At 32.1% G+C, this 21695-nt stretch overlaps 1 protein-coding gene across 1 annotated transcript; it reads left to right on the forward strand.

The window, feature by feature from the left end:
• The first annotated feature begins 2843 nt into the window (after positions 1-2843).
• Positions 2844-6234, forward strand: LOC129966448 (uncharacterized). The gene is made up of 2 exons (XM_056080873.1): positions 2844-2951; positions 5485-6234. The coding sequence occupies exons 1-2, from the start codon at positions 2844-2846 to the stop codon at positions 6148-6150; spliced, it is 774 nt and encodes a 257-aa protein (XP_055936848.1). The 3' UTR covers positions 6151-6234.
• Positions 6235-21695: the final 15461 nt, after the last annotated feature.

Below are 21695 nucleotides of genomic sequence, written 5' to 3' on the forward strand. Positions count from 1 at the left end.
AATAAATTTAAATATCATGCCAAATTTATCATTATGGTGAATATAAAACTTCTACCGTGCAGGAATTCTAAAAATATAAAATTTGTCCTTAAATTAAGTCTTTTCATTTCTCCAAGTGATCACTGCGGCTCGAACCTGAACTCTGACTGCTCCAAAATTTCTTAATTAATCATACTTTTATATAATTATCTAAATTTTCATATAATAACTATGCCATGTCATTAACTTTTTAATTCAGAATCCCAAAAGAGGTAATTTCGTTAAATCCGGCGGGGCCAAACGTTCTCCTATTGATGGGGTGTGGAAGCTTGGTGAGGGAGGGACAGCTCAGGTGTCATCTGACCTCTGTTCAAAATTACACCCCAAAATAGCCCTAGTGTTGCTTTAAAACGGGTCGTTAATATAACTAAATTAAACTAATAATTTAGTTTTAACCTTGTTAATAAATGAGTTGAAAGCATAATTAGATATGCTTTAAATAAATTTCATAATAATAAATGGGTTAATTTTAAAAAAAGATTTAATGAATATATTTCTGTGGAATTTAATGTCAAAGCACACATTATTTGCTTTATTAACATCAAAATCTAAAAGCATGCTGATGCAACTGTTTGGAATTTCAAAATTATAACACCATATCGAAGATCTGATATTTAAATTACTATTAAATACATGCTGTCCATTATAGCAATCGATGGGTCTAAATAGACTTGAACTTATTTAGTATACAAATATCCATCTCGCATTTCCTCCTATTGAGCTATTATATGCCGAATTAAATTTAAAAAAATCGTGTGGTATCTAAATGAATTATCAAGTCAATTATTCTACCAAAATCGGCATTATCTTATATAAAAATCAACCCAGATAATTAGCTAAGTAGACTCAAGAATTGCTGTTTGAGGATTACATATTTTTTAAGGAATGTTTGTAATAAATTGCATTTTCGTGAGCACTGAGAAACACATCTTGATTCATTCAAGTACTCTTACGAAGGAGGGGAGGAAGGGCGGATTTGAGCCAAATATAAGTATCCGGTTCGCGACTATCCGTCTACCGTACTATCCGGCTTAGTTTTCTTTTATCGTAATTAAATGTGGAAAGCAAGGTGTGTATTACGTCATCTATTAAGGACTTTTCCAAAATCTAAAAACTGTCTCTTATCTTAAGGTTAATTTTTCTTATCAATGTTATGATTTATCAGAAAAAAATTAAATCAGTTTCAGTCAGTTTTCTTAAAACTTAGGTCTACGATTTACGTTTACGTTAATGATTTGTTTGTGTCCTGCATTTAAGTAGCAATTATGGAATTTATATTAAAATGTTAACCTTTTCTTTTACTTACTTTTTCTGTAATAAATTCTTGCAGTGCATTGCCTTAACATGTATAAACTACCAGTAAAGAGCCTTTTATTTTAACTCGATATGTTACCGGCAACTGCTTCTATATTTCCCGAGCCACAGCTACATTCACATTGAGATAAATGGTGGGCATAATACTCAATAAGAAGTGAGAAAATATATATTTTAACAGTGGAGTTTTGGTATAAAAATTTTGTCTTCTGGTATTGGTGGGCAAAGAAATGAATTCATAGAATTCTGGCCAATCCGGCTTTTTTGTTACCCTGCCAATCATCCGGCATATTAGGCCGCATACTCGGGAATGTACTGTATGTGGAAACTGCAGTAATTTTTTTCAATTAAAATAATTAACATATTGACAAATTTTGTAAAATTTTATATTTGCATCAGGATTATTCTAATAACAATTAAAAATATAAATGTTCTTATTAATATTATGAATATAAAGTAACTAAATAATTGAAAAATTAAAAGCATATGTAATATTTTCATTCATGGTAAATGGAATGAATGTGCATCTGAAATACTTCTCCAGATATGGAATTCATGGAATGTATATCTTCTTGAAATCGAATACGCGTTGGACGAAAAGTACTTTTCTTTAAGTTTAAAATTGCAAATTTTGTGCACTTAGAGTCTTGTTTTGAACTACCAATTCAAAATTTAAACTAATAACATTGTTATTATGTATTTTTTCATATTTTGATAATTTTCATAACAATTATTCTTTCGTTTTCAAAGAGTTTCTTATTCTTAGGTCATTCTAATCATTATAACATTCTTTGCATAATATCGACCCATTATTTCACTCTGTTTTTGTCACGGTCCTTTGACTTCAATAACACCGATGCCTTTTATTTTCTTTCATCAAGAGAAATTGACGAAAATAATCGTTTGCGATAAAAACCAAACAAACAAACAACTGCAGTTTTTGTAAAAAAATTTAGAAACGTAATGCCACTGAAAATTGCTCACAGTTTCTCAATGACCGCTTGTTTGCAACTGCTGCTGAAATACTTCATAATAAAATGCCGCTCATTTTAGTTTCGTTTCGTATTAAAATTCGGGAAATAGAATTTATTACTTTTTCTTCGATGTGATATAAAAAGAGCCATTTGGAAATATACCATAGAAGCACCCTTGGCAAATGAGTGGAGTCACCATGAATCCAGCATCAGCTGGGGTAAGTAAAGCAACGTCACGAACAGACGATTTTTCCTCCTTCGTATATGGACCAAGTTTGATACATTGATCTTTTACAAAAATTTTATTCTTGGGATATTTTTTAGGCTTTTAATCTTTTAAGACTATTTTTTTGAAATGAATGAAATATTAAATTTATTTTGATATTAAGTTTTTTAAAGAAAAAAAAAAAGGAATTTAAAGTACTTTGAGAAAATTGCAACATGTTAGAAAATGTATGAAATAATTTATATGTAATATTTTTTTGTAGAATTAAAATCATATTACGTAAAATAATGATGCATATCATACTTAGCTGGAAGTTGAACAATTCCTTTTTCGCTCTGAAGGTTTTACTCCTGAGTTTTGTCTGTGTTGTGACTTCTTCACTAGTTCCTGTCTCTGAGGTAAGTATATATGTAAAAAAAGACTATCTGAAATGTCTTACTGTCTTTTAGTTCTGTTAACACATTTGAATTTACATACTCATCTTTGTAAAAATTAGAATGTTTTTTTAAAACCTATTTCTAAAGTATGCTATATTTTTCTTGTTTTTCTTAGTGGCATGTGTGAGGAGTCAATCGCTTCAATATTTTCAAAGAAAATATAATAATTTCGTAAATGAATAATAAATTAAATAATGTACAACAACTGCAAAAGGAACTTAGGCATTTAGTTTACTGAAACACTAGTTATAAATGAATTTTTTAGCATTAAATAAAAACAATAATTCGATCGCTCATCCTAGCGGTACTTGAGACGTTGCACAATATTACTGCTTTTTCTTACAGCACTTATAATGATGCGAGGTATGAAGAAGGTCACATTTGCGCTATCTCATTAACTAGTGCTACATGCTCTAAGCGTCGGAATGGTTACCACATTGTAAACTTTACTTTTGTCAGTAATATTAGGCGCATTGACAATATACGACATTTGGTAATCAATTAATGCAATTGTGAGAATAGCACACCATACCCCTGTTTCTCCGAAGCTTTCGAAGTAATATGTTAGTGGCTCTAATAATTGATTTTTTTGAAATTATGAAACGATTTCGGTGCCCCTAAAGTTTAGTAAATGGGCAAATGAAATTTTAAAGGTATTTCTAATTTTTAAAGGGTTTATTATCAGATTTATCGTGGTATTAAATGTGATCTTCTTATGAAAAAGATTCTCATAACAGAACTAGAAATGTTCATTAGGGTGGAACGAAAAAAATATGTTTTCGATTTTTAATTTGTAATAGCACGGGAAAGTTGCCTTTTGGTGTAGATAAAATAAATTATAAATATGACAAATATTGGAGTAGCTCTTGAGGTGAGGAAACATTAGCGTAAAGATAATAAATATCTAAATATTCGCTAAAAATAAATTATAAATGTATATAAAATTCCAGTTTGCTTAGAATAAGTCTTATGATTTCACGGTTTTGTTCAGATATCCATATTTTTTGATAAAATAAAAGATATTATTTTGAAAAATCGCATCTTTTATTCTTAAAAATTTTAAAATCAGAATTTATATAAAAGGTATATTGGTTCCTCTTATTTACCTTTTATCTCCTTCACTGTCAACCTTATCTAGGTTGAAAATACCTAGTGGTCAATCTGTCATGGTGCATGTCGAAAAGCGGCAACCACCCATGAAGGCAGTGCGAGCATTCAAATGTGTCGCAAGGCTTTTTTTAACGAAGCACTCGCTGTGATTTTTTGAGGTCGAAAATGCCATTTCTGTTACCTTAAGTGCCTATCGAACCGTAAACAGAGTGTTGCTTGCCACTCACGTTTGGCTTCGTTTTTCTGAATTTGGATAATCGTGAAATGCCGAAATTGGAGCATTTCACGATTTCATAGTTGGGCATAATTCCCCCCCCCCTCCTTTTGTAATGGGAAGCGGGTGGAATCTAAATAAAAAGGCTTATAATACAAAAGGGGAATAAAATAAAATTAAATCTAAGTATCTATCTTTGATCCTCAACTAACGCACACATATTTCCCATAGAAGCAATGCTGAACTGTTCTGATGTCGAATTAGTTATTAGTGTCAATATTCTTAACACATATATTAGAATACCTTCTTTCCCACTTAAGGAATGATAAATTAAAACATTTTTTTTGAGAACAAAATACTTCACAGCCATAAAATGCGCAGTATATTTCATATTCACACCAAATGCATATTCACACCATTGTAAAAATACTAGATTCAGGCAAAAAATCTTTATTTCGTAACTATTGCTCGATAATGCCTTGCAAAGCATTGATCCTTAACTTATGTCCACAAAGTTATAAGGGGGATGGATAAGATCTTTATTGGAGAGTATGCTAGAAAGTTTCGGGGCGATCGTTTTTGCTGTATCTGTGCGTATAAAATTCTTTTAAGACAAATTTATGTGCCTGTAAAAAAAATCTTTTAGCTAAAAAAAAATTCAAAATTTTAAATTTTAATTCAACTGCTGAACAAAATTTTCACATGAAAACATTATCAACGAAATTAGTTTCATTCATTCATTTTTTGGGACTGCAACCCTTTTTGGTTTTCATCCGTTCCCTGCTTCCCTCCGCCCCGACAAGGCCGCGTTGGTTCTCCCTCTAAGGTTTGGCTTCGGAACGGGAGGGTTTTAGGTTCGAGACTCGATGCCACCAAAGAACCGTCGTGTAAATGGGTCTGGTGCACGTTAAATCCGTCTTGGTCAATTTGTTCTCCCGATAGTGTGGTGTGGTAGCTTGGAGAGGGGAGTGACAGCTCAAATGTCCTTCTCGTCATCTGGCTATGGTTCAAAATTACTATGTTCGTCCCCAAATAGTCCTAGTGCTGATTTAAAACTGTACGTTAATATAACTAAACTAAACTAATTCTCCTTCTAAACTGGTTTTTATCAACCATACTTACTGCATGTTAACAAACCGCGAATGAATCATTCCTTTTTTCTGTTTGCAGCTTTTCCCGCCTGAACTGTACAAACACGGACAGCAATATAATGGAAAGGAAGGAGACGCCGGGGCCATTTACGGTATCGTTGAGGATCAGGGTTCCAAGCGGTTGATCGAGTATATGACCAACAAGGGAGGATTCCGAGCAGAAGTGAAAACAAACGAAACAGGGTCTACTCATATGAACACAGCCAGTGTAAAAACATTAATGAATCCTAAAACAACAGACGTCAAGAGAACTGAATTGGCGATAAAGGAGGCATCTTTGGCTCAGTTTGAAAATTTCTACAAAGGCATGACCGACGTGTACAAAGAGGCCCTTGCTTCTGCCAAGAAGGACTTCTTCATGGATGCCATTCTTGCTAATAAAAAGAAAGAAAAGAAAGCAAATGTTGATGATCCAGAAACTAAACTAGATCTTGTGGAGCTCTACAAATTGGGCCTCATCCTGCCGAAAATTTTTGAAATGTACACCACGAAGGAAGATGTAATGACCTATCTAAAATATCTATTAGATGAACCGCTGTTTCTGTCTCTGTTTCATGAGACGAAAAATGCTCCAAAGAAAGGCACCTTGTTGGACAAAATCAAAGCATTGACGAAATTAAATGATGACACTTTTCAATTTGCACCAATGGAAGTCAAGAAACATTTTCCTAATTTTGGAAAATAAGACAAGTTGAAAGATTTTGGCATTTATAAAGGATTAAAAAGTGTTCCCTATGAAAGAGTTCTCATTTCTGAATAATGACATTTGTTAGCCATCTGCAAAAGAAAATTAAATAAGATTATTAATTTAATAATCTTACTTAAAAAAATGCTTGTTTATATTTTAAGAACGAAACTGAATTGTCATTCAAGATATCTCTGCAAATAATTCATTAAAATTTTGCATTTCCTTTTTGTTTATAGCTTATAGTAAATAAAAAAATAACAAAAACTTTTATTCTTTAGCAAATTCCATTTTAAGTTTTTGATCAAAGATGTATTACTTTTATTAACCAGTTTACATAAAGGCGGGTTTACGCTCAGCCAGTTATAAGATACAATTAAGTCACGCATGCGCCGAGAGCAAGTTCTTTCACGGAACAAGTACTTGCTACTGTACAGTTTCTGCGCATGCGTGGTCTTACTAGATAGTTTGTAGCTGGCTGAGTGTAAACCCACCTTAATGAAAAGTGCTTGATGAAAATTTATTTAATAAATAATGCAATTTTGCCTTCTAGATTTAATTTATGAGTAAGGATGTTACAATTGCTCTCTATCAATGATACTTTGCAATCGCGAGATAGATCTCAAAGTCGATATTTATCTCCCTCATTTTCAGAGGCAACAAATCGCTTATTAACTACATACTTACCTTTAAAAATGTACCTTTAATTGAATTCATTCCGCATTGAAGTTTACTTGCTTTTTTTCTTTCTTTCCATCCTTGATAATTATTTCTAAATACTTCATTTTTTTTAATCCCTAAAATTTTACTTTTCTTATCGTTGTTAGAAAACTTTTTTGACTCATGGAATTCTGTCAAATCTTTAATCACTGTGTAGGATTTAGTCTTTTCATTCCTAAATCCTCGGCGATATGGTTCTATTTTTCTCGTTTCTCCGCGCATATTAAGCCCTGTCATATTTAATGAACGGAGTTACGGATGCGTTTATTGCCAAATGAACTTTCTAGCATCTTTCTTCTACGGAGGAAACACATGAAAACGCGAAATAATGCGGTATTTTCATTTGCTTTTCACAATCTTGAGTATGAGTTAGCGTGATTTTTTAATGGACAATTTTTGGAACTAATAGATTGTTGTCATGATATAAAATAGATTTGGTGTTTAAGTGGAATAGTAAGTTGCACAAACACATTTTAAGAATTTATTTTTTATTTACATTCAATATTTTATTTAGATTTACGCGTTTACAGTGGACCTTAGTTTGACAAGTATATTTTTCACTCGTAATGCGAAACAGTTTTTTTTTTTTTTTTTTTTTTTCATAGTGTAGCGGTTACATAACTCTAACTTTTCTTTTGATACAACAGATGGCATTACTTTATTAACATCAAGATATATTTCCCATTATCCTTCTTCGGGACCATTATTAGATGATATTCTAAGTGAGAGTCGTGTATTTTCGTGGTCGTGCTTGTTTTGTCTTGTGAAATGTGGAACTTAGAAAAATAATTAAATATCTGTTCCTGAAACTATATTATTTTCATCTAACTCATAATGAAAGTATAAAGACTCTCATCTCTCATCAATGGGAATTTTCCCATTCCATTACCAACTTAAAAACAGCCTCTGAACACCAGAAATTTTAAAGAGGATATGAAAATAAATGTGAAGAGTATCGCTTACGGCGATGTGATCTGCATGTATTGGAAGAGGATGCATTAATAAATTATTTGTTTGAATTTCACGTTCGGAAATTATGAGAAATAAGATGTATTCTTATTGTATCTTTATAATTAAAATAGGCGAGAAACATGTAAAATTAGTGACAAATTTCCGACTTAGATTATTTGCTGGTGAGCTTAAATTATAAAATTTAGCAAATATAAAACAAAATTTAGTATTATTTTTTTGGCATTAATTCTCTAAACAATGCATCCATAAAGAATAGTTGTTTGAGCACATTTTTAGAAAAATAGAGTACAACAAAATACTTTCAATTATAGAAAATCGGACACTAACCCTTAATTTAAAAAAATAAATATTCCATAAAAAAAAGAAAACAACGCAAATGAAATGCAATGGCTTTAACTTTGAGCAAAATAAATAAGTAATATAAATTTCCTTTTGAATGTGAATTATTTCAGACATAACGCTCTTTTATTTATTTATTTTTGGCACAACTTCAAAGCTTTTTAAGGTTAGGTTTCTATTAACTGACATTTTATTCTTCACAAAAATTATATTGATTAAAATATAATAATAACAACATTTTGCGGAGTTAACAACAAGCTAATTTTTTATTGGTGGGACAATATTTTCCAGTTCGTGTCGTTTTTCATATAAAATGAAATGTTTTCGATTCCAGAAAGTCGATCACGAAGAAATTCCTGCATTAGCATTTTATTATAGCAAAATCCGCTTGAAACTCCTCAAACTATAATGTTTTTGATGGTTTTGTTAATGAATTCTGTTAGTTAATTTGTCGAATGTTTTTCTAGCTCCTGAAACATTTTGTTTCAAATTTATAATTTTCCTAATTAGCATCACAAAGTGAGGAAAATGCCTATTTATCGGAAAAAGAAATATTCCTACTTAATTTAACTGCCAAACTTTCTTTCAACATTCCTATATTTTTTTGACACTTTCGACAAAAATTAATTTAAAAAAAATTAATGTAACGACTTAAAAACTTTGGAATTTTATTAAAATATTATTTAATTTTTAAGAATTAAAAATTTTGCATGCCTTTAACCTAATTATACTGAAATATTTGTCTTGAATGGTAGAATTATTGAATTAGAAGCATTTTGCATGTTCAAATATTTATAGGAGCAATAGCATTTCACACAAGAAATTCTTCTACTGTCTACTCTTGTGAGCATGTTTTAACCATGTATGCTTTTGCGAAAGCATATTAACCAGTTAACTGTTATTGACGAGTATATTCTTCATGGAAAATGCATGACGTGTTTATTCAATAACAATTATTATAGTTATATAATATTTGATTAGTTATTATATTTATAATTAATTAATTATTTATTGTATTATTTAATATATATATATATATATATATATATATATATAATTTCACTTATCTTTCCAATTACTGAGTTGTTTTTCGGTCTAAAAATATTAAGTAATCGTTGCATTTGACTTAAGAAGAAAATAACTCTTTCAGAAACCTTGAAAAAGATGATATGATTATAAATATCTCCCAGGAAAAAAAATCAAGTGAAAAATGTTAAAAGAAAAAAAAGAAGAAGAAGAAAAAGTATAGAAAAGTAAAAAGGCGAGAGAAAAGTTAAAAAAAACTCTCACCAGAAGGAGCCAGCTGGTTTTATTTTTACTCTTGAAGGTCTAACAGATATCCCCTTTTTCCTCACACTTGAACTTTCAGATGAGTTTTTCAGAGCAAAATTATTATCAGCGTCTTGTTTATCCCGGTTTCAAGATGGCGGAATCTTCCAAAAATCATGGAACATGTCGTGTACAACCCAAGTCTCCAATTTACAGGTCAGTTTCTTTTCCTTGTACATAAGAATGAAGAGAACGCCATAAAAATCTAGGGGATATTGTGATTTTAATTTTTTCAACTTGATTTCTAAACTTGTGAAATGATCATTAGTTATTATGAAAAAAAAATCATCACGAAAATTTAATATCATACTATAAAGTTCAAAAGATTTAAGTCATTGCACGCTTTTCTTTAACTAAAAAAGATTTATGTTAGCAACAATGAAATTTTATGGCAGACTTTTCACACTCTTCCTAATATACTAGAGCTTTGAAATTTTGTATACGATGAACTGTCGATAACTATATGCTCTTTTTATCTTTTCCGAATTTTATTATCATTAACTCTAGAATGCATGATTTTTATATTTTTTTACAAAACAAAAAAATGCACGTGTTTTGAATACCTGTATATAATTTAGGAAAATTATTAAAAAATGGTTTATTTTTTCTGGAGAAATTTTAACAAAGCATTTATAATGTGTGAATTTGCTGCATTAGGAATTAAACAATATCCTAGTGACACAAATCATATTATAACAATTTTGCAATAAAAATAAAAGTTTTTAATAATATATTTTTTACAAGAGGAATAAAATATTTTGATGGCATATTTTATGGTAGAATTATTCATACAACATACACCGTGGTATTTTTTAAAGTTTCTGGTTTAAATCTGATTCTAGTTCCATTCTTACCATATATTGGTATTTTTTACAAATGTTTATTAAAATGCATTTAAAAAAGGATTTCCAATCACTTGTTGTTGCCCTTTAAAACAGTCATATAAAGCTTATAAATGGAAATAAAAATGTATAGCCAAATGGCTACACGATGCATTGTAAGGTAAATTTGTATTTCCATACGATAGGTACCAGTAGATTATGAATTTTAAATATGGATTTTGAAATTCCATAAGGAATTATAAATAATATTACAAAGAAGTAACAATAAAAAAATCTACCTTTTTGTACAGTAATAAAAACATATTTTATTTAGTATTATTTTTTTAATGACGTGTATGTTTTTCAGCGTGAGCAGAATTTGTTGGTTATTGTTAGGCAATGGAAACTAAACTCTCTATATGGAATGGGATATATGCATGTATAGTGATGATATATAAATCAGAAAAAAGTGTGCGATTTTCTTAGAGGGATTGCGTTTAATTTATGTTTAATATGAAGGTGGTAGGAAAGGAAAATTATGATAATACTGAAAATTTGCTACTTTTCAATCCATTTTTAGTGACAGAATCATTTCAAAAATTGACATATTTCATTCTAATGAAGATTAATCATTCTTTAATGCTCTGTGTTATACGGATGTTTATTGGATTAAAAAGAGAGCCAAAAATGGCTTGATTGGTGCAAGGAAACTGTCAAGTAACTATTGAAAATTTAGATATACATATAAAGAGTTATTAATCATATTGTAAACAAAAGTGTGTAACTTTATTTTGTCATATCAAAGAAGTATTGAGTTTATTTTTAGTGCATATGTATATATTCCGGGTTTTCACAAAATTTGTCTCTTAATAATGTTAAAGAAGTTAATAGTCTAAGTGAGAAAACACACACTATTTGATTGGATTTAAGATTTTAGTAGAGATACAATAACATCACAGTCACATGACAAGAAAAACTAAATTTACCGTCTAACATTTTTATAACATATTCATACAGCAGACCTGCACCGGTGGGAAAGACATATTGATTGATTTCACAGGGTCAAATCACAACACGCACTGAAGACAGTGCCTTTGGAATTCTGGGAGGGTCACTGGTGTTATTAATTTTTACTGGATTTCAAGTTTTCGAATTGATTCCAGCAAATCTCTGACTGGACGCGTATCTTACCCTGAATTAAATGAACCTAAATGTCGGGACTATAAATACATCACTGTAATTTTATGTCAATAGATATTTCTTTTTAACTGACTACTTTGGAGATCTAGAAATCGAATGGAATGATAAGTTCGAAACGAATACATTTTATTGCCGGTATGAAGGGAAAACAAAAATGTTACCTTGAAATGGCAGCATTAGGTTTATAATTGTAAGATACTCACGCGATCTCTTAAAAATATACTTTTGTGACAGTTTTTTAAAAATTAAAAATGCTACAAATCCCACATTTTTTGTTTGTCATTTTCTCCTAAATGAGCTTAAAAAACACATTTGGTGAAAAAAATATATATAATTCGGAAGTAAATTACCGAATAAAAAATGGTAGTATGTATATTTTGAATAAATCAATATGTTCCACTAATTATTTACTCAACACTTATACAGAAACTTTCTTTACTATTTGGGACAAAAACTGATCAAAAGTGCGCTCATATTAAGTTTTTAGATATTAGAGCATTTTTGATAAATAATACAAAAATGATTTTTTTTTTGCCTCCGATTTTGTGTAATTCTTATTAGAAGTAATTTATTTTATCTCTAATGATTCTATTTTGATTCGCACACACTGAATTCATTGAAACGTGTTTATGTTTACATTGTTAGAACTTTTCATTGGGTGCTTTTCAAATGCTTTACAATGATTGTTGAGCATCCTAGATCGAATTGAATTTTAATATTTTGATAAAATTTTTTGTTCTTTTTCGCAGCAAGATCCACGCTATAGTAAATCCTATTCATAAATGCCAAAACCTCTTCAAGACCACTCAAAGCTAAAATGTCAAAAGAGGGACTAAATTATTCCCTCATAACTGTAATACTCTACAGAACCAGCGAACCACGAACTACTCTCACAAAGGAAATCAAAACTATAATACCCAGACAGTAGCTACGGATTTCTGATTCCACAATGTTTGTTTATATGTTTATACATATCATATAAAAGTTTACAATGTTATTTATCATTTTTTCCCTCTTCAGTTAGTAATTCTATATAGTTTACTCATAGCTAACGGCTTCAAAAATGTGAAGAGGTTGCGTCTGTAAGCATCAACTTTTCCCTGTAAGTTCAACCCATTGTTTATTACTTCGTCAAAACATTAAATATAGCTGTGCAGGATTTGACACCGATGGGATTCTCTGTGGAGATCCCTGGATGATTTGCCTTTTCTTTCTATATTTTTTCCTTTTCTTTTCTTACCACCTTGTGCTCATCCAACTAGTTGGATAACTCAGTGTTATAGGCAACGGGTGCATAAGATGGCGTTATGTTATGCCTTTTCTCCTTCCATTACTACTTTGATAATAAAGAATTAAATTTTGTTGCTATCTTTATTTTCATTCAATTATTTTTCTGTTTTTTCTCCTACCATTTATACTTTGAAATAAAGAATCGGGTTTTGTTGCTATATTTACTCTCGTTCAATTATTTTTCTCAGTATAATTTTTAATACGTTTGCAGAGAATGCACTCATTAACAAAAGCATTGCAACTCATTAAAAAACTCTTAGCACTGTTAGCGAGAAACCTGAGAATGAAGAGAATCCAGTTTTCACTTTCGATCTTTGAACTAAATTCGATCTGTTTCCAAAAACGTTATTCTGATGCATTCTGATAATTAGATGCGTGCCAAAAGTGGCGTCACACCGGTAAAAAACTCATAATTAAAATAAAAAATAGAATTTAAATAGTCGTCAAAGAACTTGCCATTCAAGAAAAATCTTTCATACGCATGTGTACTAGATGCAAAAGAAGCTCAAAACAGCCAAAGGAAATAAAAAAGCAGGAACAAAAATTAAAAGAAGCAAGCATAAAAAAGAAAAAGTGGGGAAGGTCTAAATGGCTCAAGCAGAAGGATCTACATAATATTCCACTGTAACAGTACCACTGAAACATAATTAGTAAGTAATAAAATTTGCCAAAAATTGGCCGTTTAAATTTTGAAAACAGAAAAATAAAAAGAAAATAAAAGAATTTTAAAGGAAAGGGAAAATATAAAAAAATAGATGAAAAATAAATAAATAAAGAGGAAAAAATAAATATATACATTGACTCAATCTAAGGTAGAGTCCATGCTTAAGAACAAAAGGTTATAAAAAGAGTTCGCTTTGCATTTTTTTCTTCTTATACTCACAAGTTACTGTCCACTTTTAATAGTGCTTGACTTTCTCTGTGCATACTTTGAAGGGCTCAGGCAATGATACAGTTTCATTTAAAGATTGAAACTGTTAAAAATGCATTAACATATGAGGTACTAAGTGGGATTCAAAATTGCTTTACCACAAGGTATAACCAAAACATTATAGAAGTCTACAATTGTAAAGTTATCCAAAAGCATCTATAAATATTCAGTTACGTTACATACCAATCTAGACAATCGCATCGCTCTTACGCGACCCGGCAGAAAATCTCCTGATGGCGGAGTTAGGCACAGAATTTGTGAACTATAAGAGCATATGACAAATGTCACCATTATAGCTCCTTGGATTGTTGAGTGTTACATAGGGACGGATTGACGGATTTCCCTTAGTCAGCGAATTGCAGAACTGCTGTCAGTCTCCGTTATTCTCCATAAAAAAAGGAGAAATCATTTAAATAGCATTATGTTTACATTATTGTTATGATATTTAAAAAAGTGTAAGCGGCGTACAGTACAATGCATATTCTGTGTTTTCTGAAATCAACTTAAAGATTATAAAATTTAGCTTAAAACGTGTCTAACATTTTTATTTTCAGCTTTCTTTTTTCCGTAATAAAGTTTTAAAATGTATATTACAAAGAATAATACGTAAATGCTGACTTATACTAAATGAGCAAAATAAGATAAATAACTACAGAGAGTCGAATAAGAATGTTTAAAATTTCTTCATTTTTACTCAAGATGCTTCTTATTCCCCGCCCCGCACAGAATTAAACGCGGAAAAGAATACCCATGGCACGATGCCAATTGTTAGCTATCCCGCAGTGAATTAAAAGCATTGTTTTGTCGCTATTAATACATTTGCAACCGAAATCTCGTTCATTTGATTGTTTAAACATGCAACTTTCGAATTGTAAGTACACTATCACCTGAAATCGAGCACAGTGAAATATATATATATATAAACAAATTTCTGATAACGTAGTTATTATTTAAAATGATACTACTTTTTTTAAAAAAAAGTTTTCTAAAGACATTTATCTTTGGCTTCAAAATTTGGCGAAAATAGGTAGCATTATCATCAAATGAATTTGTAAAGCGCGCAGCTACTGCCTTATTAAGATGATGATTCTGAATGAACACCTGCAACAACAACAATGCACTGATTTCACCTACTTTCATCTCGGCCGCTGTTGCTCTGTTGAGGCAATTATTTCCTTCTATTCTGACTAAATCTCGTAGGAAACTTTTTGCTGTCCTAGAATATATCTCCAAAAGCGCTTCGATAGCTCTGATTATTTCCTCCTGGGCCTCATTGATTTCGTTGCTATCCACCTACAGTCCCACAATCTTGGTCAGAGACTCAATCTAGTAGATTAAAACTTCACATGTACTTGTTCAAACCTTTCGAAATAGCATTCGACAACCCTATCCACCCAAAGCTTCTTCCATCCAGAAATGAGAATTGTCTTGCAATAACTGCGCATCACAGACTGTAGCATGCAGTATTAGTTCAATCCTGCATGTGTCGTCACGATGTCTCTCCGTCACTCGTTCAGCTAGATATCGTTCGGTAAGAGTCGGGTTTTTTTTTTTTTAATATTTTGTTTATTTCTTATACAAATCTCCCTTTATGGGAGATGTTCGTAAGCGAGGTTATGATTGCAAACACCATACATATTTTTCTTTAAATATAAAATAACAACATAAAATATTCCTAGATTTAATACTTATAAAAATGTTAAAACGAATGTATTAATGAATTATGAGTAATGAATATATTAAGAATTAATTAATGCATGTATTAAGCAAGGAAACAAAAATGAGGAAATGATAATGAATTAATTGATAAATTTGTATGCTGATGTACTGCTGTTGCACACCCCCAAGAACAACAGAACTTCTATATCAAATCTATGAAATTGGGCACCCTGAAGAAGTCCAATACTAACAATGGATTGTCAATAAGACCCTGCCTGGTGAGGGCCGCACAAATAAGAATGTGATCAGATGAAGCCTCTTTCGAGCACGGGGCAGACTTCAAAGTGCTTAGAGCCTTCAGAATATTTCATAGTTCTTAGGTGCCCACTGAGAAAGCGAGTAAGAGTAATCTGATCCTTTCTACTACAATCAAGAGCCAGAGAACCGACAATCAAGAGCCGACGACTATTCTTATACCAGTGATGTACTGGCAGAACAAGTCAAGTTCATTTATTTTGGCTTTTAGCTCTCGAGAAAATTTCCATATAGATAAGAATTTCAGTAGGTACAGAGACATCACTAGCTCCCGCTTTAGTCAGGGTGTTAGCAATCTCATTACCCTCGTTGCCAACGCGAGATGGTAATCAGTGTAAGTGGATCTGATGAGACAAGGAAAGGCATTTTCGGTTGAATATATTCACTCCCACATTATCCCTCACAGTATGGCAGATGGCTTAGTATAGAACTGAACTTCTACTATCTGACAGAATCCAGATTGATCCAGATGCTGAAGTACTAAATTTGAGTATCACAAAATTGAGCATGCATTTCAAAAAGACTTCGATTTTGTCACTTGTATTTTTTTTCAATGAACCACTAGTGAGGGGAAAGAGGGCAAAATGCATTGAATTCAAGTCGGAACGGGATTTAACGTTTAACTTTACTGCTTTCTAAAGGAATTGCCTCTTTAAAACTCACTTTTCTAAGGTAGCCGATCGTTTTGTGTTCAATTACTAAAATCAACGAAAAGCAAGAGGAGTTCATTTCTTTTGCATTTACCTACGAAGGAAGATTTCGAGTGAAACTCAAAAAGGTTTATTCTAACTAAATGGTATTATGAATAATCGTTTAAAGTTTTTATTGTCAAAGCATAAAAAAATAGTCTTATTTTGAATTCTAGCTTTTTATGAAGATTTTGTTTTGACTAAAAAAAATTCAGTAAAAAAGTATTAACATATTTTAGAAAACGGGGTAGTATGCATCCCATATTCCTACAATACGTTATTAAGAGATTCCTATGTGTTCTTATATGTAAAAGAGTTTAGCGTTCATTGGAAGTATTTTTAATTCTTTAGGTTACTTTATCTGGACCTTACTGGATTCAGCGTCACCTGAGCCACGAGGAGTAGCAATGTAAGTAAATGCTTTCATCAAATCAACTATTTTTTGATAAATTTAAATTAATTGTTCAATCTCATGAAAATTAGCCACTAGTATCAATGAAACCAACCTTAAATTGAAATTGTCATTCAAACTGCATCCAAAATTAGTTTTCAGTATAATCCAGATTCACATTTAATGCTTTTCGAGATTAAATAAATATGAACTATTTATTATAGTATATTATTTAATCAAGTTACTTAACTATTACTACTCTCAAAGTCATTATTAAATGCTATCACGTCATGTTTAAATAAATTGCTTTCATACACTGTAAACCTTGTATAACTAAAATAAGCAGATTTTTTTAAATTTTCAGTCTTTAAGAATCCAGACTGAAATTCATGCTTTTTAAGGTTCAGTCAGGAACGCTTTCATGACTTGTAGAACGCCTTACAAGTCATGAAAGCTGAGTGGATATACGCATGGAATTAGATAATTCCTCTAACCTCTAAAACCGCATTAAATAAGAAATTGTTTTTAAAAAATATATAATTTTGGAAAGTCTAGAACAGATCAAAACAGGAATCATAAATAGTTTGCATTCTCTTCGGGCTCACTCATACCCTTTACTTAGAAAGCCACGGTGGCCCGGTGGTAAGGATCTCGGAATGGATGGGTTTCAGGTTCGAGAACAGATTCCACTGAAGAACCATTGTGTAAGCGGGTTTGGTACACGTTAAATCCGTCGGGACCAAACGTCCTCCGCTAGTATTGTTCAGAAGTTATGAGAGGGAGGTGCCAGCTCAGGTGTCGTCTTCGTTATCCCTTCGCGAGTCAAAATTACAAAGTCCGGCCCAAAATACCCCTAGTGTTGCTTTAGAAAACGGGACGTTAACATAACTGAACTGGACATCCCAGTTAGTCATATTAAGAGAATCGCATTCTGTGTATCACCGCCACTCCTTAAAAGTAGCATGCCTCTAAAACTCCCTTTTTTAAAGACTAAATCTAATTATCACTCTCTTTAACAGAGACAGTATACTAATTAATAATACAATCACTTCTTCAGCAATTAAATCGGTACAGAAGGAAAAATAAAATTTTGAATTTTAAGAAAATATAAAAATAATTTTTGTTTGATAGTAATTATAGAAGTTATAGAGAGAGAAAAAAAATTGTTTTAACCAGTTAAATGTTTTTGACGAGAATATTCTTCATGAAAAAAGTACAACATTTTGCGTTATGACGAGTTCATTCGTCAGGAGTAATAAATAGAGACAATTTGCAGTTTGAATTACATTTTTAGTAAAAACTCAAACATATTCGTAAATTTCAAGTTGTTTAAAATATTTTGAGGTCAAGTCGAAATCAAAGGAACAAATAAAAAATTATTATGCGTGGTACCATGCCCAATACCATTCTCTAACAGCAAATTAAAATAATAAATTAATTTTTAATGTTTCTTTTCGTACATGTGCAAAAACTGTATTTTAATTTCAATAAATAAATGTGATTGTTGAAATAAAAAAATAAAAGTCATTTCATTACAACATAATTTTATATTGTACATATTCTGTGTCTGACGAGCATACTCGTCTTCGCTAAAATTTGCGATAGAATTTAGAGATGTATTTTCCAAAGAATTCGAAACAGTTAACTGATTAACCTTCAATTAATAGTTTTTAAATTACTTCAAAGATTCCGCATATTCCCGCCCTTTAAAATTTGTTTGCACTAAATTTGTTGCTTAAATACCAATGAATAGAACTAAAACCCTACATTGACACATACCCTTTTTTTATTATGGATGACAGTGAAAAATATTCAAATATTTTCTGTTTTTGATGTATTTTAATGAAAGCCATTCCTTTTCAGTTTCAGTGGCGGTCGTGGAGGAAAAGTGGCAATTGCATCAGATCAATGGGGTGGTAAGAAAGTTTGAAATAAATTCCAAATAATTTTTGATGCAAAGTTTTCAATTCGGATAAAAAATTTATCGCAAAAACACTAACCCTTTATTAAAATTATCGCAAAATCATTAGTCATTAATTAAAATTACCGCAAAAGCATTAACCCTTAATTAAATTTATCGCAAAACCATTAATCATGAATTAAAATGACCGCAAGGCCATTCATCATTAATTAAAATTACCGCAAAGCCATTAACCATTATTTAAAATTACCGCAAAGCCATAAACCATTATTTAAAATTATCTCAAAAACATTAACCATTAATTAAAATTGTCGCATTGACTTTTAATTTTCATTAATTGCTCATAACTGGAACTAATAATCGGATAAAAAATATTAAGTGGAATTAATTTTTGTAACACGCAATATGTCGAACTGTTTAATCCTTTTCAAAACACCATTTCGAAATATTCCATTCATCCGTGATCGCAGCTCATTTGGGTTTCAGAAAAAACTGTTGCAGAGAAGTTTGGATTTAAAGCGTTCTTGCCCATAATGTTGCCGGGAAAAGGAGCAGAGTAAATTTAGGCAATGGACTGGAGGTAGGGGTATGCTTTGCTTATAAAAATAAATAATAATAGATAATTTGAAAAAAAAATATTCTGTAGACTTACCCTACCTCTTCACTTACATTTGAGGGCTATAATTTGAAAACACAACAGACTGGAAACTAAAATTTGAATTGCGACTTGAGTTGTAAATCTGCATCCAATTTCCACCCCAATAAGTCAATGTGAATGCGATTATCTTCAATGAGAGCTTGATTCTCATTTTTACACAGCGAAGCCTAACATTTTAGAGAATAATATACTAGAAAGAATACCAGTTGTTTACATTATAGACATTTATTAAACTGACATTTGAGTCTTATCTGTTTTATGAATCTTTTTACGTTATTTGTTTAACCATGCCAGTGAGATATGACGCCTTTTAAGAGCATTTATGTCTTGAAATAAATACGTAATGAATTGAAATTAAATGGAAATTGAGGATATTAAGCGGGTTGAATTCAGCACTATCTGTCCTGTTGTTCAAGTTTAGGAAGCCTCCCTAAGCATTATATTGCAGTATTAATATTCTTTGAAATTATATGTACTGTATTATTAAATATTGTTACAAAATTTTTTCTTCTACAACAAATACCGCTAATCAATTGCAATAGCGCAGCACATTTAATTGCTGTAGTTCAGCAGCTTTCTAATCCTCCAGTTTCTCTACGTGTCGGCGACTCCGACTCCTCTCACACCACTTGTGACGATACACACGACGACTCGGACGATCCACACAACAACAACTTCTGACGTAGCACAAGGACACAAGGAAAAAATTTGGAGCGCCATCTCCGATCGACAAATACTTTCTGCAGGACGAAAGATGGTTTGAACATGAGTGAGGAAGGGTCCTGAGACTGGTGGCAAGGAGCATCGGCTTAAGTACAATTGATGGGGTGGGTGGGCGGGCGAATCAGGCGTCTTGGTCTCGGCGGTGGGCGTGGTTTTCAAGGAGTTGGTTCTTCGGCGATGAGAGCGTCTATGAAAATGAGAAGTTTTTCTTGTTTACTTTTGGCTTTTTTGCTGAGTCTGATGGCATTTAGAATGTTGGGGAATTCGATCAGGAGTTCTTTGATTTCTTTTAGGTCGTTGAGGTGGTTTTTCAATTCTTTAATGTCGTTTAATTCGTCAATTAAAGTGGGTTGGGGAGGCTGGGGTCTTCTGTTATTTGGTCTTTGGGAGGTGACTTCTTGGCTTCTTGGGAGGGTAGGATTGGTGTTTTGGCTATTGCTTTTATTGATGATTTCGGCATAAGATCTTCTGGGGTAGTTTGCAGTTTGGGTTTGGGCTCTTGGTATTGCCGGACATCCTTTCCAGGCTGCTAGGTGGCCGGTTGCGTTGCAGTTGATACAGACAGGGTTTTCTATTTTTTCTTTAATTTGGCAATCTCGGGTGGGATGGTTACCGTTACATTTGATACATCTGGGTTGAATTCGGCAGTTTCTGGCAGAGTGGTGGAAACCGGAGCAGTTATAGCAAATGGTAGCGGTATTTTTTGTCCTGTATGGCTCTATTTTCACGGACAGGAAGCAGAGGTGATTGAGATTGAAGATATTTTTGTAATTGCCGGATTTCCTGACTTCAACGAGAAATAATGGGAGGAGGGATTTTAACCTGAAGTTTTTCATCTGATTAATTCTTTGGATTTGGTAGTTGTTTGCTTCGAGTTCTTTTTTAATGACATCTGTTGTGGTGTAGATCGGGAGGCCTCTAATTACAACTTTGATGGGTCTTTCTTCAGGAGCTTCGTTGATGATGAAGTCTTGTTTTTGGTTTTGGAGTAGGGTGATTATTTCTTGTCTGGTTTCTTCTGATTTAGGTTTAATTTGGATATGACCTCTTTGAAAGTGGTTTTCTGTTTCGGGATATCTTCTCATTATCTCTTGTAGGATAAGGTTGTAGTTTTCTTTGATGACTAAGCTGATCGATGCTATTGATTTAGGTGGCCTATCGCTTTCTTCTTGTAGATGGGAGTAGGAGTTTTCCGTGGTTATTTTGAAGTTTTCTTCGGTGCGGGGCTTTTTGGCTGCTTTCTTGGGCGAGACAAACTGAAAGTCGTTTTGTGGGGTTTTTTGTATCTGGGATGAAGGAGAAATCATAGTGACATCTGGGTTTGAAGTAGGAGGAGAATTGAGATTTTCAGTCGGGATGTGGCGAGCTGAGGTGGGTGTAAGGGAATTGGAGATCCGATTAGTTGGTGTGGTTCTATCTGCCTAGTTTGTGCTGTTGTCTTGGGTGGTGTCCATGTTTATTTCAGGGGTTGGGGTTTTTTGGAGCTTCGAGAAATCAAATCCGACTTCTTCTAGTAATTTCTTTGGAAAAGGTTGCTTGCAATGATAGCAGAATCCTCTACTAAAGTGGATTGGGATAAGCTTCCCG

This window comes from Argiope bruennichi, chromosome 4 (genome assembly GCF_947563725.1).
Source record: "Argiope bruennichi chromosome 4, qqArgBrue1.1, whole genome shotgun sequence".
NCBI classification, from domain to species: domain Eukaryota; kingdom Metazoa; phylum Arthropoda; class Arachnida; order Araneae; family Araneidae; genus Argiope; species Argiope bruennichi.